Genomic DNA, 19,911 nt, shown 5'->3' on the forward strand with positions numbered 1-19,911 from the left:
AGGGACAGGAGGATGGCAAGACAAGGAGGACTCAGGAACCAGGAGGACATGGAAGACACGACGACAGGTAAACCACAAAACACAGGTAAGATAAACAATGATCAGACAAAGAACAAAGGGAAGAACAGGACTTAAGTAGAGGATGGAGACAAGACACAGGTGAACACAATCAGGGCAGGGCAGGTAATCACAGAAGGAGGGAAAAGCAAGGAAGTAAAACACAAGAGAAGACAAAAGGAGGACAGGACCCTAAAGTAAAACAGGAAATACCGGACAATACTAAGACACAAGGGAGGACAGGAGACAACAACAATCAAAGGAGGTCAGGGCAGGAAGGAGAATAATAGTAATACAGAGAATTAGGATTAATAAAAACAAGAAGACAAGGTACAAAGACCAAACCACAAAAATCAAGGAAAAACTCCCTTTTAACAGGAAGAAACCTTGAGCAGGACCCAGCTCATAAGGGAGAACCTTCCTGCTGACAGGCAGACAGGACAGAGGATGAAAGAGAGAGACATACATGCAATAAGCATCATAAATTACAAAGGACAAACATGACGAGTTGTTATACACTGCTCAAAAAATGAAGGAAACACTAAAATAACACCTCCTAGATCTCATAGAATGAAATATTCCATAACATAAAAATGATCAATGTAAATCAAAATTATTACTCCATGGAGGTCTGGATTTGGAAACATACTCAAAATGAAAGTGGAAAATCACATTACAGGCTGATTTGAGTGGAAACTCCTCAAGACAAGTCAAAATGAGGCTCAGTAGTGTGTGTGGCCTCCACATGCCTGTATGACCTCCCTACAATGCCTGGGAATGTTCCTAATGAGGCGGAAGATGCTCTCCTGAAGGGATTTCCTCCCAGACCTGGATTAAAGCATCAGTCAACTCCTGGACAGTCTGTGGTGCAACGTGGTGGATGGAACGAGACATGATGTCCCAGATGTGCTGGATTGGATTCAGGTCTGGGGAGCGGGCAGGCCAGTCCATAGTAGGGGTGGGCGATACTGAGGATTTCAGTATCGATCCGATACCAAGTAAATCCAGGGCCAGTATCGCCGATACCAATACCGATACCGATACTTTTACTTTGAAATTTCATGATCATAAATAATTATTTTTTGCCTTCTTTTTGCCTTTAAATAGATTGTCGTGATTAGCAGAATAATAATACACAAGAAACATTTGTTAAGTAAATAAAACAAAAGTGCAGAACTGTATAAGTTTGAAATTTTAACTTCACAATCATGTCAGCAATGCTCCTTGTGACAGCCATGGCTCTTTGTGAATCATGTAGGTGAAACAGCATGACTAAGATACTAAGATACTTTTATAAGTTTATAAGTTTAACACCTATCTGCATGTAGCCTAAATATGAAGAATAAAGATCCTTCAACAGTTATCACCAAAGCATAATTATATTAATCATACTGAAATACATATCATTATATAAACTATATATATATAAAAAATTTGGAATTTGAGAAAAACAAGATTTATTTCAGCTGTTGATATGATGACTGTTCAGTCATTCTGCTAAAATTGCATGTCTTATCACAGCACTCAGAAAGACACCATTAATTCATGCTGCAGATTACTCAGTGTAAACCTTCACTTTTTTAAATCATCTACCTGTGTTTTGCAGTAAAGCCTTTGTCAGTGACCACTGTCTCTGTTTCATGTTTGGGGATCTGCCTCTTCCTCCTCCCTCTGTTTACTCTGCAGCTCGAGGTCTTTGGGCTCTGCTGCTTTATGTTTGTGTAAATGAGTTGTGTTTCCACAGTGGCAGGTCGCTTTCCTGCGCTGTGAAATAACTCCAAACAGCGCTCCTCTTCCTCTCTGCCATCTCCATGACGCTAGCTGCACTTTACAGCCAATCAGGAGCTCCGTCTGCTCCGGCAGAGTGGAGAAGGAGGGGGAGGGGCGGAGTGTGCCTGCGCACTGAGCAGAGTGAGAGAGGAGCGCTGTTTGCACCACGAGTAAATACGAGTAAAGCTGCTGAAGGTATAGAAGAGAAACTTCCACAGAAATATCGATCTCATCACGCTAGTATCGAGTAATTACTGATCCTAACTTTGGTATCGATACTATCGATATTTAGATCGATTTGCCCACCCCTAGTCCATAGCATCAATGCCTTTATCATGCAGGAACTGCTGACACACTTCAGCCACATGAGACCTAGCATTGTCATGCACCAGAAGGCACCCAGGTCCCACTGCACCAGCATATGGTCTCACAATGGGTCTGAGGATCTCATCCCGGTACCTAATGGCAGTCAGGGTACCTCTGACTAGCACATGGAGGGGCTGTGTGGCCCTCCCAAGAAATGCCTCCCCACACCATTACTGACCCACCACAGCATTAGTGACCCACCACCAAACCAGTCATGCTGGCTCAAACAATACTGACAGCTCCTCTGTCCTCTTTTTTACTGACACCTGACTCCAAAAAGACAAATGAAAACAAATAGAGAGAAATGGGTTGGAGAAACACTGATAGAAGCTGACAGCCATGCAAAAAACACTTCCCTATCCACATCTCCTGCCTTCCTCTGCTCTCTATTTTTCTTCCCTTGGTCTCTTTTCTTTATGATGTTTTTTGGGATTGTATTTTTCATTCTTTTTATTACATACATTGCCATTATTAATTATTAATATGCATTATGCTTTCAATAGAAGAGTGACCAATTATGTTATCCCTGTAAGGATAAAGGGAACACTTAGACCCCGTTTACACATAGTTGGGTATTTTGAAAAAAGAATATTTCCTTCCCTCCGTTTTCCAAAATAACATCATGCACACATCATCATATTCAAAAAAGTTTCCGTTTACATTAACCCGCATAAATACACTCCCAAGAGCCATCATGACTACTCCAGGCCTGTGAATGGCAGTGTTGGAAGAAGGAGAAAGCCGTGCAAGCCAATCAGAAGCCTCATCAACACAGTCTGGCTCTTTGTTTCAGAAGTTGTTCCAAAGTTGCTGAACCTGGAGACCTAAAATGTCTTTGCTCCTCTACAGAGTAAAAGAAGCTGTATCAAATGCAAACACGTAAAAAGTGCTTACACCAACAGAAATGCAAACTCTGGCAGCCGTACTACACAAAAAAAGGTTGCACGAACTGACACGCAGATTGCCGCAAACTCTGTTTTCCTCCATTTCTGTCAGTTCACATTCAAACGCAAATACGGCGTTTTCACAAATCTCCAATTTTGCTGGGGTTTTTAGAAAGATTCATTTTTTTAGAGGCAAAAACTCAGTTTATGTGTAAATGAAAGGCACAAACTAAGGGAAAAGTCTTCATTTTTCAAAATACCTGGCTATGTGGAAACACAATGTAACTCCATGTCAATCACACTTCTGTGAAATCAGGCTGTCCGGTTAGGATCAACACTGATTGAGAATCAATTTCAGCTGCTGTTGCAAATGGAACAGACAGCAGGTGGAAATGAGAGGCAATTATCAAGACAACCCCTATAAAGGAGAGGTTCTGCAGGTGACCACAGACCATTTCTCTGTTCTTGTCCTTTCACCCCTAGAGGTAGCATAAGGCGGTGTCTACAACAGGAAAGGATAATTAATTTTTATTTTATTTAAAAGACTCATGTCCATAACCACACAAGACAGGGCAAATTTAATAAATATAAAAACACAAATAAAATGAATTAAATCACATACAAACCAATGCACCCTCAGTGAGAGTGCATCTATGATACTGTAGGTGAATTCATCCAGACGTTGCATAAACTTAAACATTAAATTTCTTAAACGTGCTTTAAGTGTGCTTACTCCTACGGATACAAACATCTGACTAGCACTCCCTCCTCTGGGAATCTTGTGAATTCTTCATTCTAGATTTTTTATAAAATGACTACATATGGGCAGTGTGGAGTGGATATGCTTTCAATACCACTTGTCCTGGAAACGGCGGCCCTCGCTGTCAACCTTCCTTTTCTTACTTACACTTGCCATTTTAGAAATGGGCAAAAAAAAACAGATCACTAGCAAAAACAGGGTAGCGAGAGTTTGGTCACTCTGCCATCTGGTGAAATATTAATTTGCTTTTTTATACTGTTCATACTGTGGACAAAAGTACTGGCCGGGCACATATTACTGATTTTATGACAGAGGCTTCGGCCAGTGCAAATATGGACTGTGGGCATGTCTGCTCTCTGTTTCAGGCTTTTTAAATGCATTTTCCCTGCAGTAGGCTACAGCAGCTGAATTAAAATCAAAAGTGTGCAGTGTCTCTCCGCAACTTGCAATAAGTATTATACAATAGGCGCTATTTTTATGTGGTTCACTGTAGGCGGGGATCATGTAATCTTAGCCAGTTTAGCCAAATTAATTAATATATAATAAGGAATTGGCATGCTATTGAGAAGTTCAAGCCTCTAGTCAGGGAGAAGCGATGGTGTTGTAGTGGGAAAATCACCTTGAAGAATAGTATAAAGAAGTTGTGCATTGTGTGAAAAGAATACAGTTAGAGTGTATGTCCGTGGGTGTTTCTTTCAGGTATAAATGTTCCTCATCTCCCCATGCTTGGGGTCTTTCTTCACTCTGACCGCTCATGTGTTGACTGACATTTCTTTGCAAGGAAATAAAACCTTGACGGCCGGCAGAAGTCTCTATTTCATTCTTCACCAGCACAACAAGGTTGCTCTTTCTGATTTGTTTGTTGAAATGTTAGATGCAAATACTATGTTGGCAACATGATTAAAAATTATTTTTTCAAATATTGTTTTGAAATAGCAATATCTCATGTATTGTGTGATTAAGAAGATTAATTAATAAATTTAAACTGTGGAACATGCGCATTGACATATTTTTGTTACATACATTGCATTAACTGATGAGGACTCAAATGGCACCCATTTAGTAGAATGACCCACATACACACAAAGGCAGAGGTAGTCACATGGAAATATACACAGTAATATACACACCTGCCCACTGACAGACACACACACAGATTTTTAAAATAAATCCCCTAAACAATATCAGGAAGTGGAAGACAGAGATTCTCAAAATAAAAGCCTTAACCCTCATGTGTTGTTCGGGACATTTTTGTCCTCTGAGAGAAATTTTTCTGTTTATTTTGGCCATAACTTTGTCAATATGTGGACAAATTGAATCATTTTTCCTCAATAAGCTTAATTTTACATAAATTTTGTTAATATGATTTTAAAATTTTTCATAGGTCAACGGTACACTGTGGGCAAATTTTACCCCCTAATGTGTTGTTCGGGGACAAAAACGTCCCCTAACTTTAACGGTTTTAAAAATATATTAGATAAATATTTTTTTGAAATTTTTTTGCATAGACCTTTTAATTAACTTCAGTTCTAATCAACAGTAGTGAAAAAATCATTTCCCCCCAAGATTTTAACCCTTTAATCACCAATTTTATAAGGGGTGGTGCTGAAAATTGAAAAAAAAAAAAAACACAAAATGGCTCATTTTTAATAGAAAAGGTGAATGTGGACTGGATTCTTTTTAACCTTTATTACAGTCTTGGTCATGTCAAACATCAGTAAAAAAATTGACTTTATTGCATTATTAGTTTTTGCACAGCACTGGATTTTCTTTTTTTCTCCCATTTTGTCCCATAGACTTACATTATAAACACACTTTTTTTGACTGCACAGCCATGGCACTAAATAATCATGCATTCTTGATTGTTGGTGGTTTACCCTGTTGGTAGGAGGTAACATTTGTGATTTTTACAGTTAACAACTTAATTACCATATTAACCCTTTACCTGCAGGCCTGTGCTCATGTAGTGTAGTTTCTAGCTTGTATATGGAGTTGTAGGGAGTATTTTAGCACATAATTGTGTGTCTACACACTGTATGTGTATGTTAGAGAGGAAGAGAGCCATTTGCACACTGTCAGGGAAGGAAAGTCAGGAAAATAAAGTTACTAAGTAAGTGAAGTCTACCTAATTCAGACGTACAACGGCGATGCATAAGCATGTAAAATGAAAACATCCAGGAGTTCTGGCATCTAAAGTTGTGGATGGGTAAAATAGCTGTTTTTTTTTTTTTTAGCTTTCGGAAAACACGTCCTCCAGTAGAGTGACTTTACTTTTAGGTTAGTGTCTCAGTTGAGATCACTGAATTAGTCTAAGTGAAGTCTAAGTGCCCCTTTTCCATGGTGTGTTGCGCTCCACACGACCATACGTACATGTGCATGTTACTAAATAGACACCATAGATAGATAACTTGATAACATAATAAATAATCATTGTCTAACCAAATCTACAGTTTAGTCCCCTACTAAAATTAGTATTAAAAGTAGTTTAGTAAAGTAAAGTAAAGTAAATTTGTTGCAGCCCTAAAAGTAAGTGCCGGGCCCTTTGATGCTGAGAGGTTCAGACTAAACAAAACAAAAACACTAGTGGACTTGTATGCATCCTCCTGGTCATTTAATGGTGACAAGAGCAGCAAGCAGCATGAAGAGAGGATTCACCTGTGCATGAGTGAAGGATTCACTTGTGAACGAATGAAGGATTCACTTGTGAACGAATGAAGGATTCGCTTGTGAACAAGTGACGGATCTACTTGTGCAGCCTTCACAGCTTCACAGCCTGGCCCTTCATAGAGCCAGGCTGCACAATCATTTCCAGAGATTGTGCACAAGTGAATCCTCTCTTCATGCTGCATGTTACAAATTTTACCTCCTACCAACAGGGTAAACCACCAACAATCAAGAATGCATGATTATGCATGGGAGAATGCAAAATGGGAGAAAAAAAGAAAATCCAGTGCTGTGCAAAAACTAATAATGCAATAAAGTCAATTTTTTTACTGATGTTTGACATGGCCAAGACTGTAATAAAGGTTCAAAAGAATCCAGTCCACATTCACCTTTTCTATTAAAAATGAGCCATTTTGTGTTTTTTTTTTTCAATTTTCAGCACCACCCCTTATAAAATTGGTGATTAAAGGGTTAAAATCTTGGGGGAAAATGATTTTTTCACTACTGTTGATTAGAACTGAAGTTAATTAAAAGGTCTATGCAAAAAAAATTCAAAAAAATATTTATCTAATATATTTTTAAAACCGTTAAAGTTAGGGGACGTTTTTGTCCCCGAACAACACATTAGGAAGAAAAAAAAAAAATCCAGTGCTGTGCAAAAACTAATAATGCAATAAAGTCAATTTTTTACTGATGTTTGACATGACCAAGACTGTAATAAAGGTTAAAAAGAATCCAGTCCACATTCACCTTTTCTTTTAAAAATGAGCCATTTTGTGTTTTTTTTTTCAATCTTCAGCACCACCCCTTATAAAATTGGTGATTAAAGGGTTAAAATCCTGGGGGGAAAATGATTTTTAACTACTGTTGATTAGAACTGAAGTTAATTAAAAGGTCTAATCAAAAAAATTTCAAAAAAATATTTATCTAATATATTTTTAAAACCGTTAAAAGTTAGGGGACGTTTTTGTCCCGAACAACACATTAGGGTAGTGTTTGCGAACAATGCAGGAGGGTTAAACATGTTTTGAGATGTGGCAAGGATTGTTTTCAACCCACACACACACAGACACACACCAATTTTCAAAATTAAAGCCTTAAACATGTTATGAGATATGGCCTTGCTTTCAACCCACCCACACACACCTCAGCCTCAAAATCATTACAGAGCTAACTAGGGCTAGCAACCCACACAAATTATCAAATCAAATTGACCAGATCTGTTAGGAATAGGGTGCTGTGAGGTTTGGTAGTGCTTACACTGAAAAACTGTTGGGCATAGAAGGTACACATGAGGTAGTGATGTGTTGTTCGTGCACAATTCGTTTAATATGAACCAATCTTTTATTTGAAATTATGAAATCATAATTAATTAGTGGTCTGGTTCTTGTAGATGTGTATAGTGTTATTGTGTATATTATGTAAAGTGTGTGTTTTTTAATTTATACAAGAACAAAATAATAATAATGTCACGTTTTGGACACAATAATGCACCCTGTAAACATTTTAAAGAACTTATTGTTACTTTTTGTTTGAATTGTCTTACTTATTGTCAAAATGAGTTTTGCATTCACTTGTCCTCTACTAGCTGTCATGTGACAGGCAGTTCCGGCTGTGTAAGAAGCAGTTGTCCTTCTCGTTCAGCATTCATTTTTCACGTGACAGGCTGCTTGGGCTGCACAGTTTTATTCTCATTCTCGTTCACACTTTGTTAGATGACAACAAGGAGGCTTTTAAAAATGTGTGTTGGGGAGGGTCGTGGCGCACACCCATCTGTCTATTTACAGCAGCACAGAGAGATTTAGTGCAATAACTAATCTGTCTAATCCTCTGTGAAGCTATATAGCTTTACTGAGGATAGATTCACTTCACTTTTAGTTATATAACTAAAATGTGCACCAAAATAAACAGAGGGTGAGCTAACTGTTAGCTATAAATGGAAAATATGGGGAGATAAGTAAGGGCAACTCATTTATGAGCAGGAAAGGTATTTTAAATAACCTGTATCTGCAACATTAGTCCAGGCATGTTGAAATGTTTCTGCATGGCATTTCTGGGCCTACACATCGAAATAATTGATTAAATTAGAGGCCTCTGGCTTTAGAGCAGTTCTGTGCTTTACAGCACAATCACCTCACATCAGTGTCACTGGTCTGTGGGCATGGCAGGGCTGCATACTTGAATCTCTGGACTTGATACACTCCACTCTCAACTTCTATTTAAGTTTCTAAAGTTAAACTTTCCCTCAACGCATTGAAATCAATATAGACATCTCCCATCTCTAGCCATCACATCAAAAAAAGAAATCCAAACTATCTCAGCCATCTTTTGAGCAGTAAATATAAATTCTGTTTATTAAATGCTAGACTCATTTCAGCTTCTCTGTTTAGGATTGCTAGATTTCATGACATTCACATCAAAGCTGATGTCATGATCTGGTATTTTGGTTGCCCTTATTTTCTCATTAAGTCTTAGGCCCCGTTCACACTGGAGAAAGTCATTCCAGCTAGAGTAGGATTGAGCCCAGACAGCCTTTAAGCTGGATGCGTTCAGACCTATTTTCTAATCTGGCTAGCACACAGTTGTGTCCGCACTCAATCCGGCTTCATCCAGCGTGTTTGCTGTTCTCCAAACCACTAGGTGGCGCCTCGTAATATGGCTATTAATGTGGCAAGCCGGATTCACTAGCCACATTTGCGTTCACACCTGAGCCACATTTGAGCCAATCCTGCTAGATCCACCTCTCGAGGGTGGATCTAGCCGGCTTGAAATCTAACTGGATTCAGCTGGATTGGAGGTGTTCACACTCGGAAAAAAACACATCTGGATTGATCTGGATGCGGCCAAATCCTGCTTAAGCCACATTTTTTTCCCCAGTGTGAACGGGGTCTAAGGCCTAAGGGTCTAAGTTCACACATGCTTGTGTGATAGCCAGATTAGAAAATACGTCTGAATGTATCCAGCTTAAAGACTATCTAGAGGCACCGCTACCATGGAAACAGTTACCAATCTGGGTCCAAGAGGCAGACACCACCTCCACCTTTAAGACTAGACTTAAAACGTTTCTGTTTAGTAAAGCATAGTTATTAAACATAGTGTGTAGGGTTGATAGGACACTTGTTGACAAACAGCCACAGGTAAAATAGAACTGATTAACTCCACTGAGCAGTTCCTCCACCTCCTGAGAACTACAACAATATCTATACTAGGGGTTGGACGGTACAGGAAAAAAATCTGAACCGTTCGGTACATGTGTTTCGGTTCAGGGCGAGTGTTCTGTTCGGTTCTGGACATGCGCATCAAGTAATGCAAAGAGGCATTTTTACCACAGCATGGAGACGAGTGTTGCCAACTTGGCGTCTCTCTCGCTACATTTGGTGGCTTTCCAAACCTTTTTGTCAAAAGCAACTAAGCAACTAGTGACTCTCTCTGGTGACATTTGGAGACTAACGTGAAATCACGTATCATTCTGCAGTCAGGCTACTCTTCTTGACAAGCAGCGACCGTGAGCTCCTCCCCCGCCTCAATGCACTCACAGCCGGTCACTCTGACAGTAGCTTCACGCAGCAATTTCATAGTCCTAGCATAGTCATAAAGTTCAGGCTATCCGACTAGCATGTCATCAGCAACAGTGGACAAAGCAACACGTTCTCTCTCCGACGGTGTGTCTGTGTGTACACACATTGTGCCTCTGTGTGCAGACAGCAGTGGTGAATTGTAAACGCACAACCATGCAGAGACAGAAATGACATGCTGCGGTGCAAATAACATAAATAACATGAGCTGTTATGTTTGTTTAATAAAAGAACAAGGTGTACACTTGTTCTATAGGAAAGGTTATCTTGAATGGCTTCTGTTATGATCTGGTGCTATATAGAAATTAAAAAGAAATGAAATTGACTTGACCTGATATAATGATGGGAAAACACTGAACTGATTCGTAAATATGTTGAATGTTGGATAAATAGGCTTTGTATTTTATGCTCATCTGGTATTTCCAGGGTGTTAAAAGTAGAAAAAACCTCAACAACATAAACCGAATCGAGCCGAACCGAAAACTGCGACCTCAGAACCGTGATACGAACCGAACCATGGATTTGGTGAACCGTTCCACCCCTAATCTATACCCACACTTCTTTGTCTTCCCTCCTCTCCTCTCATCAGGCCGAAGTACATATCATTATTTTACATCACTAACTGTGTGTCCAGTCTCCACTGTAGTTTTGTAAGCATTGTTCATGAGCCTGAACTCCCACACTATATACATCTGGACTTGTGTATCATTCATGTATCAGTACGTCTGTCCAAAGCAGTTGGGCTACAAAAGGCAATCACAGTCCTGTAAATACCATTAAAATTGTACCTGCCACAAAAAACTTGTTTACAGCAGCCATTATACCAAAGCTGTGTCGCCATGACAAGCAGTGCGCAGTTATTCGAATGGAAGCTGGCTAAAATGAGATGATCAGAATTGTCTCTATGTGCTTTACAGAAAGAGACTGAACAACAAGCAAGCAGACAGTGACAAGGAAGATCAGTCATAAGGAAGAACAATCCTGCAGTTGAGGAAATATTGTCATTAAACTGCGTAAAACACTTGTAAAGGGATGGATCTTCAGCTGGTTAAATGGTTATTTCTGTCTGCATCTGTGGTATTTGCACTGAAAAAGCTCCTCAAAGCACAAACCGACAGCTTACAGTGTTGATGTGTTAGTATATGTTTTTTTGCTGTCTGGGGAAATAATGATATTATATGTGTTTTTAAGAAATGTAGTTTTTTTTCTGGTCACTGGGTTAATGTGTGTGTAAAAATACATGTAGAACAACCAAGTGTGCATCTACGGAAGTGTATTGTTTTCACTTGAGTAAAAAAAAAATCCTGTTTCATGAGAAAAATAAACGTGGATCCACCTAATCCACCTAAGTCAACAGAATCATCTATTTAGATGATTTAGAACCTCATTAGAGAAGGAACCTCCTTAGAGAAGGAACCTCCTTAGAGAAGAAGATGATTTCTTCTCCTTCTCTCTGTACTTGTGTATTCACTATACCAGTGTTTCGCTGTGAAAAAACATTTTTAACATTTTTACATTTAACATTTTTATTTTCATGGATTGTTTTTGAATAAGTGTCATCTACCCATGTTAAGTTGTGTGTGTGGTAGGTGCCACCACCACAGTGAACCAGCGGCATGCCAATTAAAAACAGTGGCATGTTGCAACAAAGCGGCACTAAAACAGTGAGAGATGACACTTCAAGATCGGTACGTCCCACTCGAAGATCCATGCATATACCACTAGGTTATATGACTGAGTGATACATTGTGCTAGAGCAGACTGCCCAGACATGGCACTTTAAGATCGACACATACCACTTCGGTATGTGGACAGGGAGTGACATACCAAATGGCAAATGTCTCCGTCGGCGAGCAAACTACAATAAATAGGCTACCTGAGATAACGTTCCAGTCCCGTCTTTCCTCCAACAGTCCCAGGAGCAGACTCAGCACCAGATCTGCATCTCACCACAGACTCCGTGAATTCTCTCTTCTCCTCTCTCCTTGCCGGTGTTCCGATTTAGTTAGTGATCATGTAGTCTGGTGATATTTGTTTATGTTTCAGGTAAACAGACGTGCTCGATGTTGGCGTTCGCAGATTCGTCTCAGTCCGAGACTACTTCTACACCGCGTGACTGATAAATGTGACAAAAACATACATATCCTCACCGCAAAATAAAAGCGGATTAAACCGAACAGACGGGATGAACAAGTCTTCCATGTAACCTTCGTTTTTGATTTTTTTTTTATCAAAAGAAAAATAACATGTAATTTTTTTTCAAAGTATTTTTTCCACATAAAAATTGAATGTATTATTCTTATAAAAACAGAAATTTTCTTGAAAACAGCATTTATTTTTCTCCTAAACAGATTTTTTTTTTTTTTAAATCAAGTGAATGTGTGCTTCTGTAAGCATCCTTTGGTCGCAACGGATAGTCAGAGACAAAACAATGATTTAGTCAGAATGAGACATGTTTGTCTGTGCATGTGTGTGTGTCTGCAGTTACTGATGGAGCTGCTCCCTCACACCTATGATAGGCACAATGAAAGATAACATGTTATCTTATGTACTAACATGTTTGCAGTACCCACAGGAAATGTTTCATCAAGGAATTACAGCATGACCTCTATTGCCATTGCCTGCAAATATCCAAGCACTGTCAGATTTTGTGACATCCATTGCATGTGAACGGCATCATCAGCCTCATGTTGGGAAGACATGTGAGCTGCATCTTGTAACTTCTGGAGATGTAACATTTTATTTGACAATGATTTACTTGTTTCCCAGCGTTGCCCAGTGTAATGAATAACATAATATGACATACACATGCAGTGTGGTATAGACTTATATCAGCCAAACTATAAAACTATAAAATTAAAATCCTGCCATAACTGGAAAATGTAAAGAGGTTTGAGAAGTCTAAAAATAAGTTTTGAAAATATTTAGATATGTAAACAGCATTTCAGCCACGAGTTTTCAAATTGGTTGCTAAAGTTAAACATTTTTTACAGCCCTAAAGATATAGAATAAAACAAAAATAATTTCCAGCCTGACATATATATACAGTAAAAAGTGCAAGAAATACTTTGTACAAAATATGCCAGTGAGTTCCAATATACAGTCCAGAGTGTCATATGTCACACATACAGTAGGAGAGGAGTTGTATAATAGTCCATGGCTTGGGGCAGGAAATATCAATCCTTGAGACAACAAAGCTGTTGGAGCCTCAGCTGTCTGTCCAGTTCATGGTCAGAATTATCCATGACTGATAACTGTTCCTTTAGTGTCCTCCCCTCCACCACTACTTCAAAGGTTTCCAGTCTACAGTTATTGACAGAGCCAGCCTTTCTCAAGCAATTTATAAAGTCTGTTAGTGTCACTGGCTGCAATGCTGTGAAGAAGCATCTACTCCCTCCCTGATTGTTTATGTATTTATTCATTTTGCAATGTTCTTGTAATGGTGGAGGTTTTGTGTTCTGGTTGTCTGGGAGATGTGGCTACCTGAGGAGGAAGGAGAACCCATTTAGGTGTGCCCTTTTTCTCTGTATATGTCGGCAATGGCAGCAGATGAAGCAGTGACAAAGAAAAAGCTTCTGTTTCTTTTTTGTAATTTGTGAAGGAGGAAGAAATAAACACAAGGAGAGTATGTTGCCTTGCCATTCTTTCTTGCACCTTGATTGCAACACCTTGCAAAATTCTGCTCCTGTTTTTTTCTTTTTTTCAATAAAGCCTTACGTGATGTCTGATTAGGATTACTCGAGTTCTATTCCAACCATATTTCTTTTTTAAAAATAATGCTTCACCACAGTCCTTCCAGGTTATAATATAGCTTTAGACAGCTATTGCCCAAAGTAGTTTCTGCAATCTCCATATATTGGTTTCTTTGCTTGATGCAGGCTTATAATTGTCACCTTTGAAACAGTGTAATATCTCACAACCACTGTACATGTCTCCAACATTGTTTTTAAAAAATGAATTTGCACAATTTATTATTTAAGTTAAATAACCTGTTGTAACCCAAAACATATAGAGCAATTCAGTATTTATCCAGTTTAAAGTCTCCTTCTTATTAATTTAGGTTAAATCAAGAGGCTATATTTTTGTCTAAGCTATGCTTTTGCTATTGCACAAAAATGTTTAAGGCAATTGGGTCCAGCAAAGCATCATCTCCTCCCCTCATCTAACTTGATGAATATTTAACAACCACAGGCCCCTTAACTGATCACAGTCTCAGGTTAATATCTGTGGAAAAATTACTCTTCTAAAAGATAGAATACAAAAAAAATATTCTATGTAACAGTAACAGCATGCATCATGTTTTCATTAAACGCCTGCTTGGTGTGTCTGCTGTCTGGCAGCTGTAACTAGCTAACAAACAAATTCCAGTATTCAGTGTCATACTTCATACTGTTGAGATTACACAGCAGATGGGATTATACACATTTTAGGATGGAGATTAGCCTTAAAACAGGAAACAATTTTAATACTCAACAAATAAAAATGTGTGCCTAAAGCTTTTAAGAATCAGAACATACAGAATGACACCAGATTTATCTGTTGAGTATAATCTTCCTATGAACACAGCTTTTTTGTTTTTACATGTGGATTAAAGAAATATGACAATTTCAATTTGTGACTTTTGAAGGTAGTGGCTCTATTGCTGAACCTTGGACAAAGCTAGTCTAGCAATTTACCCAGATTCAGTTTTAAGTCTGTCTATGGATAACCAGTAATGAATTGTTAATCTGTCAATACTCAAACCATTTACCTTAAGTGATCTGATAATTTAACTATCCAAAATTTTGCTTGTTTGATTTGTATATTAATCTAACCCCATCAAGTATTGTAAAATAAATTTTACAATATTTATCAGCCTCCTATTTGTTCCAATAAATGTTGTTCAAATCATTGAGAGCAAAAGCAGGATGTCCTGACCTACAGCACAAACGGCCAAACCCAAAACACAATGCAATGTCTCACTATCAGTGCAGAATGAGATGTTTCACAACAAAATACTCTCATGGTCCCTTTGTTGCCACTGTCTGACTCAACTATAGCAGCTGTCACAACAAAAAAAGTCCACAAGTGTGGTGCACTGCCCTATATGTGTCATCACAAGTTTGACTTGTTACTACCACAATCTGCATGTAATCCTAAATGCATAGAAAACACACATCATTTATTCTGAAAAAGTCTAATGGCCTTTCCTCATCTGGGGTCTCACAAACTTTTCTCTGTAGCAGTGTCTCAGGATGTACCAGCTACAGTGATTGTGTGTGTGGGCCTCTACTTACCTGGGCCATGGGTTTCAGCAGAACTTTGCCTGATTGTTGGTCCTTGACATGACTTGTGAAATATTTGACCCAGTCTGGGTGGATGATGTTTGTATATTGTTGAGTAGGTTCAAAACAAACACGCTCCTCTTCTCTTATTCCTTCTTCCTCCCCACAGTCTGCATGTAATCCTTTGTTTCAATGAACACAAGGACAGAATAGTTCAGATGGTATTCCTTTATTTCTTTTTCCTGTGTTCTCGTCTTAGTTGTAATCTTGGCTCAAGTAGTTGTTGTCTCTCTTTTTCTTTCTCCTCTCGCTCACTCTGGCTCTCTCTGTCAGCTGCTTCATCCCAACCCCCCAAACCCGTACTTACTACTCAGCATTAGAGACAAAGTGAAGGGGAGGGGTGGAGAGATCAGAGGGGATAATGAGTATGTGTGTACCATGTGACCTGAACGAGTAGTAAGATTTCCCCCACCAGCTGTCACACTCATTACATAGTAGCTCAATATGAGATTCATACACTTCCACTGATGATTAAACTGTCAGGACCAGGGAAGGGTAATTCAATCAGGAGAGATGTTACAAAAACTAACAAATGTATTCGATTAAGTACAAATAGAATGTATTTTTCCGTTTTTAGACCCCGAAACGACATCATCCATGAAGGGGGAAAAAAAGGAGGTGAAGCCGATGAAAGAGATTTCCACTGGGGTCTAGACCTGGTGGTGATAGAGAGGAGCTGGATGAAGGGGAGGACCAGAAGCTGACCTGGCCTGACCTTCTGACTGGTGGTGCCTGGGGTGGAGAAAGGCTAGAGGTTGATGTGAAAAGATGTTAACAGCAGAGAGGACATGTTTTAAATTTTACCCTTGAATGTTACTAAATTTAACTCAAAATCATTGTAAATGGTCTGTTCTCTCTTGACCTGTTTATTATCTACATTTGCCTGCTTGTTTGTTGCTTAGCATTAACAATAGCCTTTAACCTGCTATGTCTCTGCCTACTCTAATCCATGTCATATGTGTTTTTCTCCTTCATCCCCCCTTTCCCTTGTGTCCTATTTCTCATTTGCCCCTTCTTTACCTGACAGGCCATCAGCAGCAATATGAAGGTTTCTTTCTGTTAATGGGGGTAATTATTTGCCAATGTTGCTTTAACTGCTGCTTGAGACTAAGCTCTGGGTTTCTGTTAAATGCTTAGAGACTATTTTAACTAACTAATCTAACTAGCTTAGATTACTTTACTGCTAATACTACAGATCACTCTTGCACTGCCAAACTTGTTTATTTGGTTATATGCAATATACGATATGTTATACTATAAAGAGTGAATGGATCTGTGAGGGTCTCACATGACTATAGCTCATAAATGTCTCATTGTATGTGGCAGAAAAATGATGCCTGAGTCCACCATCTCAGTTAAGGGAGGCTCATCCAGCTTCACATAGATGGCTGTCTTGACTGCTCTTTCGAACCACCTGTCCTCTCTGTCTAAAATGTGTACATTGTTGTAATTTTTCTGTCCATTTTTTCTCTTCTCTCACTTTCTTTTGTGGGAACAGCTGATTCTATTGCCCTCTCCTCCTGCACTTTTCGATGTGGTCATCACGTCAGGCTCTAAAACGTGTATTGCAATATATTCGCTCTCATTCAGTCACCTGAGTCTCTCCTGGTTGAAATGCACTTCTGGAAAAATGGTTAAAATCCCCATAAACAAAGCCTTCCCAAAAGAATTATAGCTGCAAAGGGTGGGCCAACATCATATTCAACACTATGTATTACGAATGGGATGTGACTTAAGTTGATATGTGTGTAAAGCCAAATGAGTGAATACTTTTGGCACTATAGTGTAAGTTTAATGGTCACAAATGTAGCCTTGGAAATATATTACATAATTCATTTGCAGTATTTGTACTGTTTCTTCTTAATTGAATTCTGAATCCTATAATTTAGAACATGTGCTGTACACGTGCTGAAAACATGTTGGTTTATTTGTTAACTTTATGTGGGACAAAGAGTAACAGCAGATGTTTGAGATCAGGCGCAAAAATGATCAAGACACCGTGGAAGGTGAATAGCTCCATCTGCTGCTTAACACCAGTACATCGATTGTAACCTCCAATATTATGCAGTTTTATTTTGTAAAGTTTTCTATGTGATTCGTGCATTTCCTGTTGTCTACCAGATCATATTTTGTAGGATTTACATACATGTGAACACGTGTTCTGAGACTGGAGCCTTCCAGGCAGTCTTACGACAGACTTTACGACAGACTCCTTTCTTTTTATCTTGTTTTTTATTTCGTTTATTTTTGTTCTAAATCACCCTCACCTCGATTGTTGACCACCACACACAATCCACAGCTGATGTATGAAACGTTACAGCGTCGCTGCCTGCGCTTAATGGCTCTCCCCCGCCTCGTCTCTCTACGTCAGATGCGGTACATGGTGATGAGCAAATGAAGCAGACTCACTATCTCCACTGACCTGGATTGACGAGGATCGGGATCGCTCTTAATCTGAGAGGCAAGCACAACCCTTAAGGTACATAGGTTTAGGTGTTTTGGTGTTTTTTTTTAATTTTACGATGCATTGATGAATCTACCAGATGGCAATCTGGGATGAATATAAAACGACAATTGCCAAGAATTCTCGGTTTAAACTACCATGTTGCTGTTTTTTTTGACTATTTAAGCATCTTCAGTCTTTTCTCAAGATTTATAAAACTCCCGACGTTTTTTTTAAACTTGATTATTATCCCTTCGCCCACAATGTTGTGTCTATAAGCCTGAGAGAGACAGCTATGGGTAAAAGCCAGACAAATATTATGTCTGTGAATTAAACAACTGCCGTTCTGATGGAGTCGGTAACGGAACGGTTTGTGATGACATTATAATATGCTACAGACTGCTGCTGGAAACAAAACAACAACTTCTTTACAAATATCTGCAGAGACACTGTCATTAGCGTGATCCAGGAGGGGCGGTTGGGGTGAGGGAGAACAGCGGAGAAACCACATTAACCAACTGAAGAACTCTGTACAAAGGCTCATGGTAAGTAATTATTTATACGTTGATTTGAATCAAAATGGAATCAGTGAATTCAGATCGTAGTATGTTCTTGTCAGAAATCAAATATCACTTCTAGACATGTTCTAATATTTATAAACAGTATTACAAACACTTTGAGAAGTACAATTTGAGAGAATACAGATTCATTAGTACCCAGTGAGGAGGCAGTGATAAATGAGGGTGTGGAAACTAAATACAAGGCATCTGTAATCTGATTTGAATTTACTGAAAAACGTTGAACAGTCTTAAAATATGAATGTCATTTTTTTAAAAGTATACAAAAAAATAATGTTTTGGAAGGCATGAATGACAAACTGCTTCAGTCAAGAATAATATGAAGTTAATAATTATAAGAACAGCCTGATAATACACCATATGAAATCCAAAGCTGGAATAATACCTTAAGCTTATAAGAAGGACAGGCTGAATTATTTTAATGTGGAAAATAGTAAACAGCTGAATAATGAGTGTGTGATAAATAGGCAGAATATATGTCCAATATAGGTCTACAAATTTGTGCAATTTCATGTTCTTCATTGGAGTTTTGGAGCTGGCAAAAGTTCTATCTGGTTGTCTTCAATTTACATTGCATCTTTTTGAAACAGATGCCTCTGGAGGTGCACACCTGCATCTTTTCCTCCTCAGATAAAAGGTGCAAGTGTGGCAGCAGGTTAAAGACAATTGTTTCATTACCCACTGTAAGCCTGAACATTCTGAGCCTTAGGCAACAATGTCAAATTCAGACGGCTAAAACAGTGAAAAGATCTTTAAACTCCTGCATGCAAGATATGTAATCTGAAAATGAAAGGTGAAAAGACCAAGGTTTTTTTAAGCAAACTTTTTAGTTTTGTTCAGAAATTGCAGTTATGTAAGTCATCCACAATGTAAAAGATAAAATATACTGTATAGTCATCCAGAAAACAAACATCCCACACAAACAACTGCCAGCCACTCCTACTACAACCTGGTGTGAATTTGTGAGAACTAGCTTCATATTAAAAAACAGTGTAGGGTTCACTCCAGAGTACAACGTATGCATCTGAAAATTTGCAGAAGGTACATTTTCTACTTTGAAAGGCTCTCCTACTTCCTTCTCTCTACCTTCTCCACGCAGGCACAGGGAAACATTATAGTAACGTTCAAACTCCACCCAGTCAGAATTAATCCTGGAACCTTGTGCCACCCAGTTGTGTCACTTAAAAATTTGGCCCTTGTCAAGGTTATTCTAATTTGTCTGCTTGCCCATCTTTCTGGCTTACTACTCAACTATGGGGACAAAATGCAGACTTGCTGCCTAATATAACCAGATGTCATTCAGTTCATATTAATGGCTAATTGGCAAATATCAATTTTAGGCATAAAAAAGACTGAAAAAAGACTGTTTGTGAGTCTGCTAGAGACAGGACAGTGAGCAAGAGGAAAGGAGGGAGGCAAGCAAAACAGGCATGGCAAGTTTGCAATAAAAAATAGATACAATAACTATTACGTATTGCGCAAATCTTGCA

At 38.7% G+C, this 19,911-nt stretch overlaps 1 protein-coding gene across 1 annotated transcript in view; it reads right to left on the reverse strand.

Moving 5' to 3' along the window:
* LOC114451575 (rho GTPase-activating protein 23-like) overlaps nt 1-15,361 on the reverse strand; it is a 62,947-nt gene extending 47,586 nt beyond the window's left edge. Inside the window, exon 1 of the mRNA XM_028430314.1 lies at nt 15,353-15,361. Coding sequence (XP_028286115.1) covers nt 15,353-15,361 — 9 coding nt within the window. The remainder of the gene's footprint in view (nt 1-15,352) is intronic.
* Nucleotides 15,362-19,911: the final 4,550 nt, after the last annotated feature.

This window comes from Parambassis ranga, chromosome 19, assembly GCF_900634625.1.
Source record: "Parambassis ranga chromosome 19, fParRan2.1, whole genome shotgun sequence".
NCBI classification, from domain to species: domain Eukaryota; kingdom Metazoa; phylum Chordata; class Actinopteri; family Ambassidae; genus Parambassis; species Parambassis ranga.